The sequence below is a fragment of the Phaseolus vulgaris genome, chromosome 10, assembly GCF_051622355.1.
Source record: "Phaseolus vulgaris cultivar YP4 chromosome 10, ASM5162235v1, whole genome shotgun sequence".
Lineage (NCBI taxonomy): Eukaryota > Viridiplantae > Streptophyta > Magnoliopsida > Fabales > Fabaceae > Phaseolus > Phaseolus vulgaris.
The window spans coordinates 23226285-23251607 of NC_143507.1; the positions used below are offsets into that span (position 1 = coordinate 23226285).

The following is a 25323-nucleotide window of genomic DNA, read 5'->3' on the forward strand; positions in this document are numbered from 1 at the left end:
TTTACTACATACCAAAAAACCAAAATTATATAAATTACATAATAGTGCTCTATATATAGCAAGAAAATCCATTTAAATTTTAAAATTTACGATAACAATTTTAATTGTAGGAGCACTTTAGTAAATATAAATATCAAGTTTAAAGTTGTAGAAGCATATGGATTAATTAAATTTTAAGAATAATAAAGATATTTAAATTTCAAATATCAAATTCGTTGTTTCAAATAATATAAGATAATCTCTCTTTAGAGTGTCTAGTGACATTTGTTTTTACTTTTTCTTTTAGATTTGTTAAAACTAAATTTTTAACTACAATGAAAAATGAGTGTTGGTCCTATATACATTGATTGAATTCATTCACCCTGTGATTCTAAACAAAAATGCTGAAGAAGTTATTTGCTTCAAATATGTCAAGTGAATAATTTTCACTAAGCAAATTTTAGGTAGAGAAAATTGGAAAAAGTTCACTAAATCAAATTCAGTGATTGAATTCTCTCTGCTCAACTAAAATAAAGAAAGAGGGCACTTTGAAGAAAATTTGAAAATAATATGCTAAGTTAATGGAATTTGTTCAATAAGATTTGCTCAATAAATTTATTTTTGTTACATATAGCCGATAGACCCTTATTTAGAAAATTTAAAAATATGGAAGGGGATTTTTATTTTTACTTTTTGGGTCCTTAGCATTGAAACTCAAAAATATCGCCGATACACCATTACAATCCGCTGAGAATATTTTCTAAATTCTGATAATGTTGTATTAGTTAAGGATATTGTTATAGCTCATGTTGCTATTAGTGATGTTATTATTCATAAAGTCAATAAAGATTTATCTGTTGTTGCTAACCCTATTGATGATATAGGGATTGAGTCCGAATCTCAGGATAATATATTTGTTGATATGTCCTCGTTGGAGAGTGTTCATGAGTTAGAAGATTTGCTACAACAAAAAGACTCCTTGCCTATTGTTGACAAAAAAGTTTCATGATTTGGAAATTGTAGTGGCAGGGACTAATTGCACTACCCTGGTTAAAATGGCTTTGGACAAAAATTTTGCATCTCATGGTCTAACAGATGTTTTTCTAGATGTTTCTCTGGTGTTTGATGTTGTCGCTTAGAAGTCTACTATTTTGACTATTGTGCCTGATGCAGATGTTGCTCTGGAACCTAATGTGGTCCTCTCTTCAGGTGTTACTTTATTCCAGAAAGAATGTGAAATTGTTAATGGTGAGACTGATATGGAAAAACCTCTTAGTAATAATAGAGATGATGTTGTTAAAACTACTGGGAGGCCTATTAAAGAAGGTTGTAGGATATCTGCTAATAAGAAACGAAAACCATTGTTTTTCTATATCTTCATCTATATGTGTTGTTTTAGTTCTTTTGTTTGCTCTATAGTTTTTCTTTGGTGTTCTTTATTAAAACGTGGTAAAAACCTATGTTCTAATTGATCTAGTGGCGATAGAAAGTTCTTTGTGTTGTTTATGCGGGAAGGAGGAGGAGGAGTCGTGTCACTTGTTCTTTGTTTGCAGGTTTGCTTGGCGTATTTGGTGTCTATGCTTTGAGTGGCTTGGTGTGTTGTTTGTATTTCACAATGACCCTAAGTCAAATTTTGGACAATTCAGGATGAGTCAGGCTTCTGTTTCGGTTGACGACGTTTGGGGTACAATTTGGGTTGGCATAATGAGCGAAATCTGGAATCTTAGGAACTTGGTCATCTTTAATAGCGGAGTGGCAGATGTGTCTGAAGTGTTCGCTTCGGTGCAAGTTAAGGTATGGTCTTGGATTCATGCAAAGTCTCATTCTGCATATTTCCCATATTCTAGTTGGGTTTTAAATCCTATGGCTTGTATGAGGTTGATTCATTAAGGTTGGATAGTGTTGGTCCGGTAATCCCTTTGCTAAATTGGTAAGTAGGTGATCTAATAGGAGTTTATTGTCAGGTATTTATGTATAAGGGTTGGACCACCCCTAAAGTGGTTCCTATTTATTTATTTATTTATTTTATTGCCGATAAAAAAATAAATTGATCTAGATTTAAAGTTCTTTCTTGTGTATGAGTTTTGACCTAGTCTCTCCATACTTTTGTTCTCTTTTTTTTTTTTTTAATAATACGTTTTCATGTAATGACGGGATGACTAACCTAAAACATTATTGGAAGAAACTTGGAATTATTTATATAATTATTTATAATTTAAATTCTATTTTTTTTATCAAACCCACACTATCTCTATCTATTTATCGTTCCCTTCAATTCTATAATTATTTATGGTAATTTAAATTCTATATTTCAATCAAAATGAATTTGAAATCAACATGACTCTTTGTGATTATAATTATATAGAATTTATTGCCTTATATATTATAAAACAACATATACTAACCAAGTCTATGTGAATACAACAATATATACTTACTATTTTAAGTTTCTTCCCTCCATTCCATCAAGAATATATCCCATGCTATAAAAACTAAAAATCAAGTAATATTTTATTTGCTAGGTTTGTGAGATAATGTTAGTTCTTAACAATAGCTTCTCAAACAGTTAAAAAAAAAAAGTTTCTCAAAATTACATAAGCAAACATCATTTTGACAATTGCATTGAATTTTTTTTATACGACTACAGTTCTTGTTTTTGGAGAAAACGACTGAATTTTTCTACAAAACCTGTTGACGTAAGTAATGGATTGTCATGTGGACGAAATTAAGAACAGGAATATATAATTAGATAAACTAAGGGTAAAAGGAAGGATCCATGAATTCCTTGGTTTAATCATTTCAATGTTAAGTATTTTAATTATATGTTATATTTAATTTATTTAAGGGTTAAATATATTTTTTATATAAAAATGGATTTTTGTTTTTTGTTTAAATTTCAAATTATTAGAAAATTGTAATAAAAAACTATTACAATAGTCATTGAAAACAAACTTTACTTGCTAAATGAATGTTCAATATGAATTTTAAATTATGAAAAAAATTAATTTCAACGTCATGATATAATAATAAAAAAAATATATTTAACTTTTTATTTAATGAAATATTAAGTGGCTTTAAAATCTTATTAAAAATTATATTTACTCAATATATACTAACTTTTTTAACTTCTTCTAAGCTACTTCTCTCTATATGTCAATATGTTTAAGAGTAGAGTGGTAATATGTAAAAAATAGTCACTTGACAAATCAATAAAATAGTATTTTAATTATATTTAATTTATTTTTTAATTTTAAATATATATTATTATAATATAGTGTGAAGTATATGTTTTTACGTGTTGTTTTCCTTAAGAGTATGTTCCTAAAGTTATTGATAGTCATTTTTGTACATAACCACAGAAAGTTGACTGCTATATATTAATGTAGTATCCATTGTAGTAAGCGTAGAGTCTATTATATTACACCAACCACTCTTTTTCCTCCATCCACAAAACCAAATCCTAAAAACCTTGATTCTGATTTGAGGATCTTTTCTATCCAAACTCAAAATCTGTTGAACAATTTTCCTCCTTAGATTCTCACCTCTTTTCTAATGATCTAACTTTTGTGATCAGTACCCTCACATCCACAAATGTTTTTCTCAAAGAATGGCTATAGATTCTTCAAATTCAGAAGCCAGGTTTCATGCCCTTGTCTTATATACGGTCTTTTCATTTTCTGATTACCTTTTCATCTTCATCAAAACCTTCTCCTCCACAAGTATCTTCAATCAAACCTCTCATTAGCCTTTTGGCTCACAAATCACAATCTTTGGTGTGACCTTATTGCGGGACAACACTCCATCATTGGTCTTCTTTAAGCCCTACACACAGTTTTCTTTGTCTCTACAAAAATATCTCTCCAGTGGCACCTCTTTCTACTGCCACTACGACTCCTATTTAATCCAACTTCTTCATCTTAAGCTTGTTGGTAGTTCACACCAATGGTTCACAAGCACTTCTACGAGCTTTCATGTGGCGTTGTTGAAATGGCTTGGATCATGCTTAGTGTTGACTACTCACGGCTCTTATGGCAATTGTTTGGTGTCTTTTCCTACGAGAACCATGAATGGAAGCCTCGGATCTTCTAGCAACACCTTCAGTTCATTCACATAGTATAGATACATGTAATATTACTTCATTTGTTGCTAAGTTTTCGATACAAGTAGCTGTAAGTGTAGAACACACGTGCTGGTTTAAATCAGAATTGTGGTGAGTGATCGAGCCACATCAAGAGCCATGTACAAGGGTAGATTAGGAGGAAAAGCTCGTCTCGGATATGTTGAAACTGACCCTTCTGGTCGATATGGTCGTGTAAGTGTTTTTTTCTCATTCATTTTAACTTCATCTTCGTTTTTTTCTGAATGGATCATTAACTTTCTCACTAATTGGTCTGATATTCAGAATATGGTGATTAAGATGAGGGATATGATACCATAGATTCATGAAGATGTTCTTCTGTGTTAAACTTGAATTGAGATGCCATGTTTGACTTTGAAAATTATGAAAAAAGATTACTAATTGATAATTATTAGTCATTTTAATCTCCTAGTGTGCACCATTCAATCTTGTCTCTGCCATAAAAAGATAAATTATCTGAGACCCTGTCAAAGTCATAGATCATATTTAAGGATTAGATTCGTTTCATAATCTTAGGATGAAACTGATCAATAATGCTAATAAATTATAGAAATCAATTTATGGATAATTGTCAAGTTAGCGAATAATTTTGACCTTTATAAATACCAAATTCAATGACAGTTGATATTAGCTAAGTTCAAGGATCTGAAGTAGTAGTTTACAAAATTAGTCTGCCCATAAAAGTTCATACTTCTTTGTTATTGGCCAATTTGGTTGAATTACGTAATTTTTAACATTATTTTTATTTTCTTAGAAAGGGAAGATTTTTATTTTCTATATTAACTTTTTCAGTTGCCGTCTTATGATTAAGTCAATTATCAGAAAGTAATTAAATAAGAACCATATGTTCTGTTTTGTCCTTTACCAAGTCCTGGTTTATTGTTGTGACGTACCACCTTACAGAAGGTTTATCCTATCTCCATAGTACACTCAAGGGTCATTTTTTGAAAGAGCCAAATTCAATGGCCAAAACACGACTAAACTAGTGGCATGCAAACTAATACCATTTATTTTGGCAACTAATCTAGTTGCTGGTTGGTGTTAAAATTAAATTATTGATTAATTTTTTGTTGTTATCTTTATTATTGTGTAGTTCAGGGACATTCTTGGCAAAGGAGCAGTGAAGGTAGTGTATAGGGCATTTGATGAAGTCCTTGGAATAGAGGTGGCTTGGAACCAAGTCAAGCTTGGTGATGTCTTTCATTCACCAGATCTTCTTCAACGCCTTTACTCAGAGGTTCATCTCCTCAAGACCTTGGAACATGACTCCATCATGACCTTCCATGATTCTTGGATTGATGTGAATTATAGAACCTTCAACTTCATCACTGAATTGTTCACCTCTGGCACCCTAAGAGAGTAATATAATCAATCACATCTTATGACATGTTTATATCTTTGAACCCTTAAACTAAGATCAATTCCTGCATGAATACAGTGCTTGTAGAGAGCCAGCCAAAAGTTCAAGTTAATATTAAAATATCTTCAACATAGACTATATTTTAAAGACAAAACTTATATCATGTTGCTGAAATATTTTGTTCTGTTGTTTTCTTAAACAGAATTGGAATTTCATCTAGATAGAACAATACAAGTTCTGGTTAAGAAATACAGATAATTCATATTATGTCTTAGTAAATTAGAGTTAAAACATTGATTGCACTGAATGCAGTTCCTTCGAACACATCTTGAATTTTCAATAGGTTATGCTTATAAACGTTGTATTCATGTAAAAACTACTCGTAAGAAATAATCTTTTTCAATTTTACATAGGTTCTCTTACTTAATATAGGTACAGAAAGAAGTATCAGAGAGTAGATATCAGAGCAGTGAAGAACTGGGCACGCCAGATTCTAAGTGGTTTGGAGTATTTGCATAGCCATGATCCTCCTGTTATACATAGAGACCTCAAGTGTGACAATATCTTCATCAATGGCCATCTGGGGCAGGTCAAGATTGGTGATTTGGGCCTTGCAGCCATTCTTCATGGCTCCCAACATGCACACAGTGTCATAGGCAATTTCTCTTTCTCTTTTAGTTGGTACTTAAATAATCAGTTATAAGTAATCTATGCTAAATCTTGGTCCACAGAACTGAAATTTTTGCTTGGTTGAGAATTCAGGTACACCAGAATTTATGGCACCAGAATTGTATGAAGAGGAATACAATGAGCTGGTTGACATATACTCCTTTGGGATGTGCATGATAGAAATATTTACTTCTGAGTTCCCATACAGCGAGTGCTCCAACCCTGCTCAAATATACAAGAAAGTTACTTCAGTAAGCTTTATTCATTAGAAAAACTTCACCTTTTTCTACTCTGTTTGGATCAGATTCTATTTATGCTTTGGTTCAACTTTTACAAACTTGATTTTGTAAAATTAGTTTTGGCTATAAATTTAAGATGGACTAATTTATGTTTGGAAACTTTTAAGTGAAAAGTACATTTATAACAAAATTCAATAACCCCAAAAATAAGTTATATCCTTTCACTGTTAATCTAACTTGTGCTTTGAAGAGAGAAGTCTTTATCTCAATAAGTGAACTATATGGATGATTTTGAAAGTCTTGTATCGACTTTAGATATAGTCAAAATACATGGAAAAAATTCAACTTCAACATTGATTTTGAGAAATTGAATTAGGTTCAAATCCACCAATTTAAGAGATAATCTAACATTATTGGGTTTGGCCAAAAACTAAATCTTTAGAGTCATTATAGTTTTGGAAGTAAAACAATCAAATATTTGTTGATAGAAAATCACATTTGGAACTTCCAAATACGAGTTTGAGACTTTTGGAAGCAACTCAAAAAATATAGCCATAATTAGAAACACACTTAAGTTAGTTGAGAGGTGAGGATTATGTTAATATAAAAATTAAGTTTCACTTAAGTTAACAAGCTTTTTGTACCAAAACATTGTCGTATTGAGAAAGATTATGAAGGCATGCACAAGCAAGCTCTCATTTCACATATTTGATTGATTTGATTCAACAGGGGAAGCTGCCAGAAGCATTTTACAGAATCCATGACTTGGAAGCTCAGAGGTTTGTGGGAAAATGTTTGGTAGATGTCTCAGAGAGGTTGTCAGCAAAGGAGCTCTTGTTGGACTCATTTTTAGCCAAGGACCAACTAGACTCTCCACTCTCTAGCCCAACATTACCCAGAAAACAAACCCCCACACTCAATTTCACTGCATCAGTGGCCAAAGAGCTTCCACCAATGAGTGACCAAACAAAGGACACACACATGACCATCACTGGATCAATCAATGAAGAGGACGACACAATTTTCCTTAAAGTACAAATTTCTAACAAAAAGGGTATGCATACAATAATTTTTTGTTACATATAGTGGGGTGCTTCAGAGTTGTATTAATGTATTTTGCATGCAGGGGAAAAGAGGAATATATTCTTTCCATTTGACACCATAAACGACACTGCAATTGATGTGGCAGTGGAGATGGTTAAAGAACTCGAAATTAGTGACTTGGAACCATTGGAGATTGCTGAAATGATTGAGGAAGAGATATCAACTTTAGTCCCAACATGGAGGGATTGGGACACCTCTAATTATCAAAGACAACATAGTTTTACCTATGAAGAAGAGTATGATATGAGTAACCACCAACCTTACTTCTCCTCATCTTCTCGCTCTTCCTCTCATGGTTCTTTCCACAAGCATAATTCCCACCTCTGCGGGAACCATTACCCTTTTGCTCAAGATTGGCCTCAAGGTAATACTCCTTCATCTTAGAATGCAAATAACTTTCAACTCTGATTCTTTTAAAGTTGAAATGTTATTTAATAAAGATTTTGCTAAAGAAAACCGAGTCCAATACCACTCAAGCCAAGAACTTGTATCAGAATTAGTATATTTTTAATAACAATGATTCACTTGTGATGTTAATTTCGAGCATTACATTAATGTTTTCTTCACGAGAAAAATTTGCTACTGTTTTCAGTGCCATTAAAGAATTTGATTTCGACACCACTAAATTAACTGTTTTGCAGATGAGCTATCTACGAATGATGATGCGAGCTCTCAAAGCTCAATGAACTCCTTCAAGTGTTTCAATCTCAAGTACAGTGACCCTGGCAATGAAGATGGGCATGATCCAACTGTAGTACTAGGAGCAGAAGCCCTTGGCTACTCTCCAAAAGGCAACGAAAAGTACACCAGATTCTGTCCTCGAGAAGAAGTGATGGACGCTGATTCCACCAAACAGTTTTGCAACATGAGAATGGATTCTCACAGGTATCATGGAGTCCAGAGGCTAACCAGGATTAGTTCCTTTGTGGATCTAAGGAGACAACAACCGCAACGATCACTGATGGAAGAGATTCACAAGAGGAGAATCTTCAAGACGGTTGGTGCCATTGAGAACATTGGGTTTCAAAATCCAGAGGGAGCTGGGAGTTTTTTATTTTAATCTGTTCTACTGGGGTGTTGGTTGATTATTCCCTGGATATTTGTATACTATAAAGACTTATCAGAATCTTACAAAATAAAACTTGTGATATATTTTAATTCTATGCCTATGTCTAGAGATGTTTGTATGTTTGTAAGACACTTCTTGTAACTCTTAAGAAATTTAGAAAGCTACTGTTGGCTAGTAGTGTGCTAAATGATGACCTGATCTAGAACCACACATTCTTCTTGAAAATGCAAACCTATTTCTATGTGCATGATTCCAAGTCGTGAAAACAGTATTTTGATTATTACGATAGGTAAGAGTCGGTGAAATAAAAGCAATGCATAGCTCATGGAGAAGACAAACAAAGCCATTGTGTGATTCTACTAAAGTCAATGTGAATGATTGTCCATGTTTGGATAACCAGCATAATCGATTATGACTCTCAAAGCCACATCCAAAACTTGAAAAAGTAGAAGCAACTATTGAAATATTAGAATGCCGTTTGCATAAAATATAATGACAGGTGTAGGAACAAGACGATGAAAATTGATGAACAAACATTGAAGTATGTTCTCTGCTACAACAACAACTAGCTCGTAACTTTGAACCCTGGACCCTGCCTATTTTAAACTTATAAATAGTCATGTAAAAATATTCACCATTGAAAAGGTGAGGCATAGGTGAAACTTAAATTTGATGCATGTGATCTCCTGATGTACATGTAACCCATAGATGAAGCACAAAGTCTGCAGCATGTGGCCATGAAAGAAAGAAAAGTCCATTGAATTGAAAGCTTAAGTAATGACAATAACTACTTCAGGTTTAAGTGCATGTTTGGGAGAGTCAAAGGTTTCAAATTCAAAACTTATAAATGCACAATCTGGCCGACAAATTAATTTCAGCATGTTTAAAAAAATAAAGTTAGAACGAATCGGTTAACTATTGAATATTCACTAATTAGTTGAAATTGTGATTACAGAGAAAAAGCTAAGATTTGTAGGAGAGACTTGCATCCTAATACATTATTTTCCTCTAGCCTCTAATGAATAAAGAATATCAGGTTCTATGGCGGATTCTACAAAGTGTTAAATGGCGGATGCTACGACGGTTTGTTTTTAAATCGTTATATTATATTTTGTGATTGTCATACACATATACAGCAGCATTTATTACCGGACAAAATCATTATTAGACTTAATTAGACTTAATTACAGGAATATAATCACTATTAATGAGTCTATAATTAGACTTAATTATAGGAATATAATCACTATTAATGGGTCTATAATTAGTCTTAATTACAGATGTTATGTTAGAAAAAGAATCTGTACGGTTCTAATGCTATGGTTATATATATATATATATATATATATATGTATCATTGCTATAGATGAAAAGGCAGATTGAATAAAACAGAAAATATTCTTTCATGGTATCAGAGCACAAAACAACGGTGCACAACCATGGCAGATGCACCAGAAAAGAATAATGCCAACAAACCAGAGCACGAAGGAGGAGGTGCTAAGAAGACCTACTCGTCATATGATCTCAATGCGAGTGACAATCCCGGAAACATAATCACGCAAGTCCAATTGCGCGGAGAAAATTACGACGAATGGGCAAGAGCAGTAAAGATCTCGCTTCGTGCCCGGAGTCCAACCAGAGGATGAGGCACCCGACCTTGAAGATTGGTGGACCGTACTATCCACAGTAGCATATGCTGAGACTGCACATAACTTGTGGGAAGACATTAAAGAAAGATTCTCGGTCGTGAATGGACCTAGAATTCAACAACTAAGGTCGGACTTGTCAAGATGCAAGCAGGAGGGAATGGTGGTGGCAACTTACTTTGGAAAATTGAAGGTCCTTTGGGATGAGCTTGCTAACAGTGACAAAATTCCATCTTGTACGTGTGGTGGATGCAAGTGTGGGATTGGTGCTCAGTTGGAAAAACGAAGGGAGGAGGAGAAGGTTCATCAACTCCTTATGGGGTTGGATGACGCAAGCTACGGGACAGTAAGATCAAACATTCTAGCCTCAGATCCATTGCCGTCTCTGAACCGCGTATATGCTATGTTGGTACAAGAAGAAAGACTGAGAATGATGGCCAAATCAACGGAAGAAAGGGGGTTGGTCGTGGGTCTCGCGATGCACGCCAACTACAAAGAAAAAGGGCGTGGAGATATGGTAGAAAAATTAATGACGTGCAGTCATTGCGGTAAAAATGGTCATGACATGAAGGGATGCTTCCAATTGATCGGATATCCCGAATGGTGGGGTGACAAACCAAAAAGTGAAGGCAAATGGAACGGCAGGGGACGCCAAGGGATGCGAAACAAAGGTAACCCGACACGTGCAAATGTAGCACACGCTAGTGGAAGCAACAGTCAAGCCAACAATGACGACAAGAAACTTGAGATGGCAGGTCTGACCAATGAACAATGGAAGGTACTGGTTGATATGATCAGCAAACAAAAATCAAATGAATCAGAGAAAATGACTGGTAAGTGCATTTGGGATTTGTGGATTATTGACAGTGGGGCATCAAACCATATGACCGGGTCACTGGAAAATTTGAGTGAAAAGGAAACTATACAAAGGTGCCCCGTAGGGTTACCCGATGGTGAACGTGTTCTAGCTTGCGAACAGGGAACAGTGACTCTTGAAGAAGGACTTGAATTGAAAAATGTCCTTTATGTTCCCAAATTAAAATGCAATTTACTTTCAGTACCTCAATTGACGGATGAAGAAAATTGTGTTGTAACATTCACTGATAAATTGTGTATTATACAGGACCGCACTTCGAGGACGCTGATTGGAGCAGGTGAACGGAAAGATGGGCTTTATTGGTATCGTGGGGTACGGAAGACTCAAGCATGTCATGTCAAGATGGAAAATCAACTAGCACTTTGGCACCAAAGATTAGGACATCCGTCATTTAAGATTGTGCAAATGCTTCCTGATATAAGTGGGAAATGTACTCGTGATGAGTTGAATACAGTTTGTGAAGTTTGTGAAAAATCGAAACAAACGAGAGATAAGTTTTTCTTAAGTGCGCATCAAGCTTTGAATATTTTTTATTTAATTCATTGTGACTTATGGGGTCCTTATAAAACTCCTTCATCCTGTGGTGCTTCATATTTTTTGACAATTGTGGATGATTGTTCACGGGCAGTTTGGATCTATTTGTTAAAAGAAAAAACAGAGGTATCAGTGACTTTGAAAAAAAATTTCACACTCGTTGAGAGGCAATACAACAAATGTGTTAAAATGGTTCGCTCTGACAATGGAACCGAATTCATGTGTCTAAAACAATATTTCATTTAACAAGGTATCCTTCACCAAACTTCCTGTGTCGGGACCCCGCAACAAAATGGACGCGTCGAACGCAAGCATCGCATATTCTGAATGTTGCTCGGTCATTACGGTTTCAAGGCAATCTTCCCATTAAATTTTGGGGGGAATGCATTTTGACTGCAGGCTACTTAATCAATCTCACATCATCCTCTATTCTAAAAGGAAAAACCCCTTATGAAGTGATCCATGGATGTGTACCCAGTTACGCGCACTTACGAGTATTTGGTTCATTATGTTATGCTCATAATCAAAATAGACAGCGGGATAAATTTGATAGTCGTAGCCGAAAATGTGTGTTGGTCGGGTATCCATATGGCCAAAAAGGATGGAAATTATTTAATTTGGAAACAGAAACTTTCTTTGTCTCTCGTGATGTACATTTTTTCGAAAATAAATTTCCATATTTTGAAGTCAAAAAGATGGACACTGCACCACCATTGCAAAACCCAATTATTGCCAACTCTTTAGAAACTGGAACGGACCCACATTTTCTTCATGAAGTTGCCTCCTCAAACCTAGATGAATGCATCGTCAACCAACCCATTGCATCTCCCATCCCAGCCAAGGAGGATGCTACCCTCACAGATGACTTCGACCACACTATCAACGACTCCGATCCGTGTATAGAAGCCTCGACGCTACCCGCGGATCCACCGTCGCGTCCGACGGAGACGGCGCCGTCGGTTTCTTCACCACCGCTGACGGCCGCGGTTCCCCTTGGGCGAGGGCATCGCGCGAAGCTGCCTTCCGTACGGTTACGCGATTTTGTCGCAGCCACCACGATACCGTCAAGCCCCTCTGTTCCGTCACCTCCTTCAACAGAATCCTCAGGTGTTTCGTATCCTATACATGATTTTGTGAATTGTGATTCCTTTTCTAAACATCATCAAAGTTTTCTTGCCTCTTTACACACCGAGCAGGAACCCCTGTTCTTTTCTCAAGCGGTCCGAGAACCCCGGTGGCGTGATGCTATGGCACAGGAGATTCATGCTCTCGAACTCAATGACACTTGGAAACTCACCGCTCTCCCTCCTGGAAAGAAGGCACTTGGGTGTAAATGGATCTACAAAATCAAATACAACTCGGATGGAACAATTGAAAGATTCAAGGCTCGATTGGTAATTCTTGGCAATCATCAAGTGGAGGGTTTGGATTACAACGAGACGTTTTCTCCTGTCGTAAAGACGGTAACCATTCGCACAACTCTAGCAGTAGCAGCCGCAAAAGATTGGGAGCTTCATCAGATGGACGTTCACAATGCGTTTCTCCATGGTGATCTTGATGATGAGGTTTATATGAAACTCCCTCCTGGCTTCCAAGAATCTCAACCAGGGGCAGTGTGCAAGCTTCAAAAGTCTCTATATGGCCTCCGACAGGCCCCCAGGTGTTGGTTTGCTAAACTATCTTCTTCTCTCACTCGTTACGGCTTCCAACAATCCCCGAAGGATCATTCCCTGTTTACTCTCAATAATAATGACATACAGTTGGTTGTGCTAGTCTACGTTGATGATCTTGTGATTGCAGGGAATAATGGTACTGCCATCCAATGTTTTAAAGGCTACTTAAATCAATGCTTTCATATGAAAGATTTAGGCCGCCTCAAGTACTTCCTGGGGGTTGAAGTTGTTCGCTCCCCCAACGGAATCTTCCTTTGTCAGAGGAAATATGCCTTAGATATCATTACTGAAGTCGGATTGTTGGGTGCGAAGCCCGCCACTACACCATGTGAAGAAAATCACAAATTGAGCTCCGCTACTGGTTCTTTTCTTTCTGACCCGGCTACTTATCGTAGACTTGTTGGGAGGTTAATTTATCTGTGTTTCACTCGACCTGGCCTTGCCTACAGTGTCCAAGCTTTATCTCAATTTATGCAAAATCCACGCTCCGAGCATTGGCAAGCTGCTCTTCGTGTTGTTCAATATTTAAAGGGGCATCCTGGACAAGGAATACTCCTACCTCGAGAGAACAACTTACAACTCTTTGGGTGGTGTGATTCTGATTGGGCAAGTTGTCCACTGACACGGAAATCTCTCACCGGATGGTTTATTCAACTCGGCACTTCCCCAATCTCTTGAAAAACCCAGAAACAACAAACGGTTTCTGCCTCCTCTGCTGAGGCTGAATATCGATCAATGGCTAAGACCACCCGAGAATTAAAGTGGATTAAAGACATTCTCGCTTCTCTACATGTTCCTCATCCTGACCCAATTCGTCTTTATTGTGATAGTCAAGCAGCACTTCACATTGCTAAAAACCCGATCTTCCACGAACGCACCAAACACATTGAAGTTGACTGCCACTTTGTTCGAGATGAAATCATTCACAAGCGTCTTCTTCCATCCTATGTGCCCACACATACACAACTAGCTGACCTTTTCACCAAAGCTCTCGGTGCTAAAAAGTTTGGAGCCATCTTGGTCAAGTTGGGCATTCAAGACTTACATGCTCCAACTTGAAGGGGATATTACCGGACAAAATCATTATTAGACTTAATTAGACTTAATTACAGGAATATAATCACTATTAATGAATCTATAATTAGACTTAATTATAGGAATATAATCACTATTAATGGGTCTATAATTAGTCTTAATTACAGATGTTATGTTAGAAAAAGAATCTGTACGGTTCTAATGCTATGGTTATATATATGTATCATTGCTATAGATGAAAGGCAGATTGAATAAAACAGAAAATATTCTTTCAGCATTCGTAAATGACATTTTATAAAAGAATGACATCATTATTTATACGATTTTTTAGTGATAATTCTAAAACTTTCTATAAAATCCTCCTACTAGTCCTACTTCTTGCTAAATAAATAAAGAAAGTACTGTACTTTTTAAGTTTTCAAGATATTGAACAACAATATGTGATTGTACTGGTCGGATGTACTCAGGGTCCGATTCGAGCATTTAAGTGTGTTATTTTGGATGGTCAGGCCAATACATGGGAAATACTTAGCTCGATCCAAAAATAAATGGTAAGCCCAATGATACGTTGGAAGATCGACCCAAACAGCTGATAGCCCATATTAAAAAGATAATTAAAGTAAAAATAACATAATTAGTTAAGCACGGATATTACTCTAAAATTCAATAAGAATAAACGGTTAGAGATATTCTACCTGTACCCATAAGATAAAGGGATATATTAACATAATATCTTTATGTTTGTTAACTCCTGAAGGGAGATCTACGAATGCTATAAAAGGGCCTCAAGACCCTGAACAAAGGTAAGTTTTCAATCTGGTGATACTACACCCATACAGATACTCTATTCAAATACTCATAGTTATATGTAGTCATTGACTTGATCGTCGGGGTCTTGTCAACAGGTGGAGCTCCCCTCACTAAATTATTAGCATCCCAAAGCAGCAACAACAAAGAAGAAAAGTCATCCCAGAGTCCACCACCAAGGTTTGATTCAGGTTAGCCAATGAGAACAGTGATTATTATATTAAACAAAATTGGAAGTGAATTGGTGAAGGATGGATTCTGCAATCCTTTAAACAACAATGTGTATTTTATGTCCAATCCATAAGCATTCTCCTATTAACTGATGCAGTTCTAGAGACTCAAGTCATCCCATTTAGAAACAAAAGAAAGAAATTCATTTTCACTGTCTCAAAGTTTATGATTTGCTGATGATTTCTCGTGTTATAGTTTCTTACAAATACATTTATGTTTTGAATGTTAGTTAAAGAGCTAGATAGTACTTTTACTCACGAAGTAACAATCCCCTTCTTCTATATTATTTTGCGTTGAAATTCAAAATTGTGCACTAAAATTTGCAAGAGTACTTTTATAATTAGAGATTCATCTCTTGTGTTATAAAATTTGCATCTAGTTTTGATCGAAGAAGAACATAAAATACAAAATACATGAAAAACAGCAGTTAAATGTTAACTTGTCTCCTCTTGAGTTCTAAGAGTGTGTTTTAATAAATTACACCTTATATATAACAATTATTTTTTAGAATGTTCTGACTATATTTTTGCTTATGAAGGAATAAACTTGGATCATTTTTCTCTATTTTCTACATCAAGAAATTAAGGTGGAAATAGGGAAAACCAATATCCTTATGTAAAATTATGCCTTAAGCTTGGTAATGATGGAGAAAAACTAACATGGTGTTGAAATATTAGAATGTCCTCTGGTTAAAGTTGCATTATAGTAGTAACCAAGATGAAGAAAATTGAGTTACAAACATTGAACTGATTAGCTACACCTATCAACAATGGACACTCTTCCTAATTCAAACCTAAATAGCCAAGTATAACTTCGTTGAAGATGCAAGATATTAGATGAAACACAAGAATATAATGCATGTGATCTCTTAATATATTGAAAGATAGAGTGAGAACTTTAGTCCCACAGATTTAAATGCATGTTTGGGAATAGCCAAAGGTTTCAAATTTACAGCTTATAAAGACACTATCTCACCAAAGTATTAATTTTAGCATGTTTAAAAAAAGTTAAAACACATTGGTTAATCATTGAACATTCAGTAATAGATTCAGATTATAATTTTAGACAAGTTAAATGTTATAGAAGTGAGCATGCTACTACTTTTTTGCCTGTAGCATCACATGGTAAAGTCATGTGACATCTAGTTTCCTAGAGCATTGCATATTTTATGTCAAGGGAGGTTTTCTATCAAATGGTTACACTTGGAAACACAATAACCAATTTCATCTATATCATTGTTCTATTTATCCTTGTTCAATAAACTTTGTAGTGTGTTGAAGAAGATCGTGTCTATACAGAGGAATTTTTATGGGGTTAGGGGTCCAAAGAGAGGAAAATTGTTTGGGCGTCTTGGGATAAGGTGTCTGGGTCTCGGAAAGCAAGCGATCTTGGCATCCTCAATATTAGGCTTTTCAATGTGTCCTTGTTGGGAAAATAGATCTGGCGTCTGAGTTTTAATAAGGAAGGGCTCTGGAAGGAAATTCTAGAGTCTAAATATGGCGGTTGGAGAAGTTTAAAAGAGTAAAGGTTAAGCAACTTAGACTCTCTCTGGTGGAGAGATTTGAAAGTGTTCTAGATGGTGGAGGATTGGGGAAGGTTTTTTGAAGACCGCTTCAGGTGGGAGGTTGGTAATGGGAAGGAATTATTTTTCTGGGAAGATAATTGGAGGGGTTCTGGTGTTCGGAAGAGTAAATTTCAAGGCTTTTCTCATTGTCGGTATCCAAAGATGCTAAGCTTTTTCATTGCGAGGATTGGGTTAATAACATTTGGGTGTGGAATTTTATTCGGAGAAGGGGACTTTTTTATTAGGAGAAGGACCAGGTCAGTCAACTTCTTGAGGTGGTGCATGATTCAAGTCTCTCTCTGGAAAATGAGGAGAGATGGGTTTAGAAGGATGGTGATTACATTGAGTATTCAATTAATTTTGGGTATGGTTTTTTAAAGGTTAAGGAAGAAGGGGATTCCACGTGATTGTATAACTCTTTTTGGAAGATTAAGGCTTTGCCCTCAGCCCACATCACAACTTGGAGGGTACTGGAAAATAATATTGCTAGACGAGATGTGAGGTTGTGGTTGAAAGTATTTTATGTTGCCTTTGTAAGGCGAATGAGGAGACAACAAGTCATTTGTTTGTTTATTGCAAAATTGTTTGGCTAATTTGGAACCTTTACTATGCTTGGCTAGGGTTGAACTTGGTTGACCATCATGCTTCTGCCTCACATTTCTTGCGAGCTTAATTTGCATGGTGCTCCTACATCTGTTAATTTAGTTTTGGAAAATGTCTGGATTGCATTGATAAGTGAGATTTGGAGACATCAGAATAAGCACATCTTTAAGGGAGGAGTGATTGATCATTCATAAATCTTCTCCATGGCTCAATTGAAGGTTTGGTTTTGGGTAACCTCCAAAGTTCCTTTGGCTTGTTTTTCCTTTTCAGATTGGTGTTTTGATCCCCTTGTATGTATGTTTTCGATTAAAAACAAGTGATTTGTTTTAGGTTGGTCAAGTGTTTGATTTGCTGTTTGTGAAGGGGCATTGTTTTTGTTTGTAGAGTTGAGTAGTAGGTGTTCAAGATGTATAAGAGTTGAACCACCTTTGAAGTAATCCATGTTTATTTATGTTTTGTTGCTGATACAAAAATAACCAATTTCATATTCATTGTACAAAGTTTTATACATATTGGAACGGGTGGTATAGTTGACATATAACTATTTCTTGAACATATATATTAAAGAATATCACACTATAAGAAAATTATTAAATAAAAACTAATTTTAAAGATAAAAAATAATTATTTGTTATATTGACTAAATTAGATATTATTTTTAAGATTATAAAAATTATTGGTATCTAAATTAATTTTTGTTATTGATAAATAGTTTCTATAGTTACCAAAGTTTTAGCTACCAACTTTAGAATTTAAATAATTGATAGATAATTCATTAGTGACTAATTAAATACTAATTTAAAAATTATTTATTAATAATAAAAATTGTACTTAATTTAATTTATATAACAACTAAATTTAAATTTAATGAATAGTACTATGAGTTTGAAAAAGTCAACTTCTCGTATTTATTGTATAAATATAGCTTGACTATGGTTTCTTCAATTCTTATTTCTTTTAAGTATATGATATATGTTATATATACTAACGTGCCTGTGTATCCGCATTTTTTATTTCTGTTTCTTTAGTATTTTTATTTTTTTTTTCAAAAGCAATTTCTCTTAATAACATTAAAATGAGAAGTTAAAGAGTATACAGTTAAAAGAGTAGTGTGTATCCGCATTTTTTATTTCTCTTTCTTTAGTATTTTTTTATTCTTCAAAAATAATTTCTCTTAATAACATTAAAATGAGAAGTTGTGGAGATCGGTAATTAAAAGTTACATATGGTAAAGAGAATGAATAAATTTTCAAAATTTAAAATTCAAAATTACTATTTGAATTCAAAACCGTCTCTCAAGATAGAAAATAATTAAATAGAATTTGAGTTTCATATTTTTTTATAATTTTTAATATTTTATTAATTATGAGTAAAAATATATGTATTTGGTAATAGTTAAAATTTATTTAAAACTACAAACTCAACCGAAAAAATAATTAAATAGAATTTGAGTTTCATATTTTTTTTAATAATTTTTAATATTTGATCAATTATAGTAAATAAACCAATATTTTTCATTAGTTCTATAAACAACCAATAATATATGACAATCATTACAATACATATGACACCATTAAACAATAAACCAAAAATTCATCATTGTTTGAAAAATATTATATACAAAAGAAGAAAATGCAATGAAATCTGCTTCTCTTTTCTTCACCTTTGCTTCTCTTTTCTTCACCTTGGACCCTTGGACCTGTATAGAGACTCGTTTAAATTGTTCTCATCTTTCGCACCCAAATCTAATGTTCCTTCCTGTTAGAACCTTACGATTGGGGGAGTGAGCGCAACAATGAAACTCAATTTTTCCTTCTCTGATTCCTCTATTTTGCTATGAATATTAACTCTCTACAATTAACAAATAAAAAACAAACAAAATATTAGTATAACATGTAAAACATAGATTTAAGAACACGATGACATACCTTCTCTACAGAATGCTCTTTGGTGAGAGAATCTATTTTGAAGGTGGTCTCTAAAATCATAACTTTATGAAAAGTTAAGATGATTTCAAAAATCAAAACCTAAAAGAAGAAAATATAGAGGAAGAGCAAAGATAAAGAAATGGTGATGACAGAAAACTTAAAAATCAAATTGGAAGTAACTTTTCCGTAAAATATGAGGAAATGAGAAAATAGTTTAGTTAATGCTCGGTATGATTTCATTTAAATCCATAAAATTGTTACCAAAAAGGATCTTATGATGACTTTCATCATGTACCTCGTCTCCTCTTGTTGAGTCCTCCTTATCCCTCTAGTCACATGTTTCAATCACAATTTCAGAAGACAAATTAGTGTTTTACAAATTGAAATGCATATAAAGAGAATTACCTATTGTTGTAATGAAGCGCACAACTTTTTTGAGTCTTTTTGTTCCCTCTAGTCGCAAACTTCAATTACAATTTCATGAAACAAATGTCAAATTAGGGTTTCAGAAAGATTAATCAAAGAAATGAAAGTATGATTTTACATGAAAGTGAAAAGGAAAGAGAAAAGAAAGTGAGAAGTAGAGAGAGAAAGTGGGAAGTAGGTACCTATATAGGAGAGAGAAAGTGGGAAGTATGATACGTGGGTTATGTGTAGTGGAGAATCATAAAATCTGTTTCTTAAATCAATTTTAAAATTCTACAATTTTAATAAAAAAGAATATCAGTTTAAATAAAAAAAAAAAGTAACATACCAAATCTCCACTTTTCTGCTAAAGTGGTCCACAAAATATTACAAATATCTTTAATTTTTTTTTAATAGAGAAGAAGATCTTTAAAACAGAAAAGTAACTAATCTCTCCACTTTCTCCACACTCTCCACTCTCCAGTTAAATAATAACAAATAAAATAAATTTTAAAATTAAAAAATTATTTTATTAATTTTTGAAATTATAAAATGTCCAAATAACCAAAATAAATTAATACAATAAATTATTAAGTGAAGATAAAATGAAAAAAAAAATTAAAAGCAGTTAAGAAGAGAATAAGAAATGACAAAATGACCATAATATAATAATAAAATTAAATATTAATATAAGGATAAAATAGGAAAAAAATTAAGAGCATTTAAGAGAAGAATTCCATTTATTTATTTATATATATATATATATATATAAATTGTTCTTTATAATGATAGTATGACATTTGTCCATGATCCAAATACATTTTGCAACTGTAAAGCCTTAAAATGTCAACTAACACATTACGATACTAATGTCATGTTGACTTTGTAAAAACATTGTTTTTATCAATTTAGAGGAAAAATAACATTATAAAAAATTGTAATCAACGTTTTAGTAGTTATGGGACGTGACATTGAAAATAGTTGTGGACCAAATAACTAATTTGAAATCGAAAAATTATTATAAAATAAACTTAAAAATGGTTTCAGTTACTACAATTAAATCGATTTTTAGTTTTGGCTTTATGAAATCTTTAAATATTTTGTTCTCAGTACGTGTCATCACTTTCCATAGCAAAAACCGCATTATATTTATGACGTCATGTTAACATAAGCATGATGTCATTCAGTGTTAACAAATATTAATCTAAAACTAAAAAAAACGATAATTTAATACGGATTAAAAATTAAAAAATACATCATTTATAGATATGTAAATAAAAAATGTGGACTTAGAAAAAAAAAATATCATATTTATGACAATGAATTTTTTTAAGAATTATACATAAATAATAAAGTGTTGTAATTAGTAATATTAGAATCATATATAAAATTGAATTTTTTATAAAACAACCAACAACTATATTATCATGTTAATTATCAAAACTAAAAGGGAAAGAGAGAGATATCTAACTTATTTATATACACATGTGAGATTGTCCTTTAATATATCTATTATAAAATAAAACTAAGTTTCAATCATCATACTTTAAAAAGCCCGATAACCTTTCACATACGTAACTGTTAAAATATTTTAATACCAATCACTTTTAAATTAATATAACACTAACACTAAATGTCTTCTCTAATATATAATTATTCATATACAATATCAATATATTGTTGTTTCCGTCATTTCATGGTTTTTTTCTTGATTTTTTTCTCAAATTCTTACTTCGAAAATTATTTTCTTCATTGCAATAATAAAATATATATGGAAAAGTCAGAAATATAATTAAATTATAATATATAACTATTAAATAATATTAAATTGTATCAATAACATAATCTTAATAAAAATAGTTAAATTTATCGCATTATATATCTATTATTAGAGTCTCTTTATTTTCACATTTAATTCTAGAAATATAAACGGAAATGAGTTCATGTAAGAGAGAATGAAAAATATAAGAAAATATTTTGATTTGAATAAACCTAAAATGAAAATGAAGAAGGGATCTTGATTTATTTTTTGATATATTTCGTTTCCTTCAAGCTTTATTGCTTAACGTTTTCATTTTCTGATTATTATTTTGATTTTCTTCATGTTTTTTTTAGAAAATATTGTTTTCGTCACCATAGATACAATTTAAGAGAACATATTAAAATCAACAAAACAATAAAAAAATAAAAATAAAAATATCTATATTCATTTCACTATTTTTAAAAAACTGTTTTTCAATTTCTTCACAATTTTTTTCATAGCTACAAACATATCATTTTCATATTTTTACTTGTAAATATAACATTTTTAGTGCATGACAACTCAACATTTTATATATGGTGAGTCAACATTTAATATGTGACAATCACATCCATATAACATTTGTATGATGTCATTATTAATCACATCAAAACTTTAAAAAAAATATTCTTTTACATAAATGACAAGTAAGAAATAGGCACAAATACATGGAAGTAATGGGGTACAAACCCATGGGTACGAAACTATGGATAATCAAGTCACAATGTCTAAGAAGTTAAGCTCGAAACCAAGCACGACGGTAGATATTCACGTAGGCACGTGACCTTCTTCTCTATCAATATTTGAAGTTTGAATTCAAGGTTTTCAATAACCAAGTAAAGTATGAGGTCATCATCGCCGGATTAACATTGACACACGATATGGGAGCTCGAGATATAACATACAAAAATGACTCACAATTTGTTGTCGATCCATCAGGTTAAAGGAGAGTTGAATTCAAAGACCCTTTGCTACAACGACACTACCGCATAGAATCATACATGCTTTCAAAAATCGATACAGTGCATACACTGGTGTAGAAATGTTAAAAGAGGGTAGCTATTTTCACTTTAAAACGGCGGCTTTCTTGCCGCATTTGATGTACACGTAGTCTTATGTCCAACAGAGAAGAATGCGACTATTTAGCCGCATTTTTAAATGTCGATTTATAAGGGAGGCTATGGTAAATAGTTGCATTCTTATATCCTTCAGAATGATTTATAAAAGGGATGTGTAATGCATTTAAGAATGTGGCTATTTACCATAGTCACACTTATAAATTTCATTTAAGAATGCGGATATTTATCATAACCGCCCTTATAAATCTTTGTGTCGAATATAAGAATGGGACTATGGTAAATAGCCATCGTTGTATATGTTTATTTATTTTTAGTACATTATGTTTAATGATAATTCCCATCTAAATTGACATGTCCAATTATTGCATCTTGAACCTTAACTAATATATTTTCCTACCTATTGACATGTTTAACGAAGGATAACATAGATGCAATTTATATATAGAAATATATAAATTGATTTATTTTGTTGAAAATAGGAATAATCTATTTCTATTATCATTGATTGAAAAAATATACAAAAAAAAGGAAAAAAAAAAAAGAAAGAAAGAAAAAAAAAGAAACGGAAGAGAAGAAAAGAAAAAAGTTCATGTTGAAATCATAAATAAATAAATAAAGAAAATGGGGAAAAGTATTAAAGTCAAAGAAATTGGTATACATAGATGCAATTTATATATAGAAATATATAAATTGATTTATTTTGTTGAAAATAGGAATAATCTATTTCTATTATCATTGATTGAAAAAATATACAAAAAAAAAAGGAAAAAAAAAAGAAAGAAAGAAAAAAAAAAGAAACGGAAGAGAAGAAAAGAAAAAAGTTCATGTTGAAATCATAAATAAATAAATAAAGAAAATGGGGAAAAGTATTAAAGTCAAAGAAATTGGTATACATAGATGCAATTTATATATAGAAATATATAAATTGATTTATTTTGTTGAAAATAGGAATAATCTATTTCTATTATCATTGATTGAAAAAATATACAAAAAAAAGGAAAAAAAAAAGAAAGAAAGAAAAAAAAAAGAAACGGAAGAGAAGAAAAGAAAAAAGTTCATGTTGAAATCATAAATAAATAAATAAAGAAAATGGGGAAAAGTATTAAAGTCAAAGAAATTGGTGATTAGATAGCACATATGTATTGTATTTGGATTATAGGTATGTTCTTCTTCTTTTAACTGTGCATTTTGTTATTTGAAAAACCAATATTTTTTTTGGAAACCCAACCTCATTATAACTGATCCTGTCGGTTGACTCGAATGCAAGAGCCTTGTCACGTCAAAGGTATCTTCCTCTGGATCGACTCTGTACCACGCTAGCTTCCGTCCTTCACACCTCGATTCTCCTCAAGAACCTGCAAAAGACAGAGTGGCGCCGCTGCGGCCGATCGCGCTCCAACGCTCAAGTCAGTGACAGAATCACCAAAATACTAAGAGAAAAGCTAAGAACTTAAGGAACCGTGCAATGTTCTCTCTCAGCGTACTCAAGTTCTCACAAGCGTAAAGAAGTGTTCTAAACGCGCGTACCTTCCGAAGTTCGTTGGAGTTCCTTATATACCTGAGCACTTTCTCTCTCCTGACGGTTACACATCTGGACACGTGGCTCTCATCCAGCTGTACACGTGTCACCATCTGGAGCCACCTTCCACTTGAGCGTCACCTCTATTCTTCAGACTATTTGACTAAGTTACCCCGTCGAGGAGTAACTACAGCTTCCTTGGAGCGCGACCCCTTAAGCGGCGAGTACAGGGTACGTACACCTTCCCTGTGGTCTCGCCTGCTGCTATCACAATCTGCTTTACTTGTACATGGTGCACGTTCTGGTAAACTGCTCCCTTGCCTCGATCTCTGGCTAGGGAATGATCATCTGATAGCCTCGTCTTTCGTACTCGTACCCCTTGAAGGCTCTGAGCAAGCCTTCCTGATCTTTCGGCGATGTAAGAATCACCTGATCTGCTAACATTCACACACGGCGATCGCGACACAACTCTGGTGACCGCTGGTTATACTTAGAGATTGGAGAACGCCAAGTCAACAATTGGCGACTACACAAACTTCCCGATGTGCTTCCCTTCTGTCAGCCAGGTATCCCGCTCAACACGCCTATATCATCGCTGGTTGCCACGTCATCACTCCCGATTACCTGATCGGTACAATAACCTTGCAGAAGATCTTAAGATTCATGTTTCTAATGTGATTGTTATATGAAAATGAAATGAAAAGAAAGTGTGATTTGTTAGGATACAGTGAAAATAAAGAGAAACACTTACCTATGAGAATATGAGAAGAAATTTCTTGATAAATTGTCATTTCATTGTTTCAGTTGTTATCCTAGAAGTTGATTGTATCTATAGCTTGCTATATTTGAGGTGGGAAGCACCATAAATTTCTAATTTAATCTATTGTTTAGTAAATAAAGTTGTTTTGATATTTGAACTCAAATATGAAATATGATTTATTTTATCCATTTACTTTGCTTGAGGACAAGCAAGATTCTAGGTTGAGGGGAGTTGATAAATACCATAATTCAATAATATATCATGGAAAAAGATAGACACTTATGGACTTTAATTGATAAAATA

At 33.3% G+C, this 25323-nt stretch overlaps 1 protein-coding gene across 2 annotated transcripts; it reads left to right on the forward strand.

The window, feature by feature from the left end:
• The first annotated feature begins 3294 nt into the window (after window positions 1-3294).
• On the forward strand, window positions 3295-8652 carry LOC137818490 (putative serine/threonine-protein kinase WNK5). Of its 2 annotated transcripts, none has more exons than XM_068621945.1 (7): window positions 3295-4291; window positions 5211-5476; window positions 5910-6133; window positions 6240-6397; window positions 7115-7439; window positions 7512-7853; window positions 8131-8652. In XM_068621945.1, the coding sequence occupies exons 1-7, from the start codon at window positions 4217-4219 to the stop codon at window positions 8547-8549; spliced, it is 1809 nt and encodes a 602-aa protein (XP_068478046.1). In that variant the 5' UTR covers window positions 3295-4216; the 3' UTR covers window positions 8550-8652. The 2 variants fall into 2 exon arrangements, with proteins under 2 accessions (XP_068478046.1, XP_068478047.1); XM_068621946.1 differs by having other exon boundaries at window positions 3359-4291; window positions 5211-5354.
• Window positions 8653-25323: the final 16671 nt, after the last annotated feature.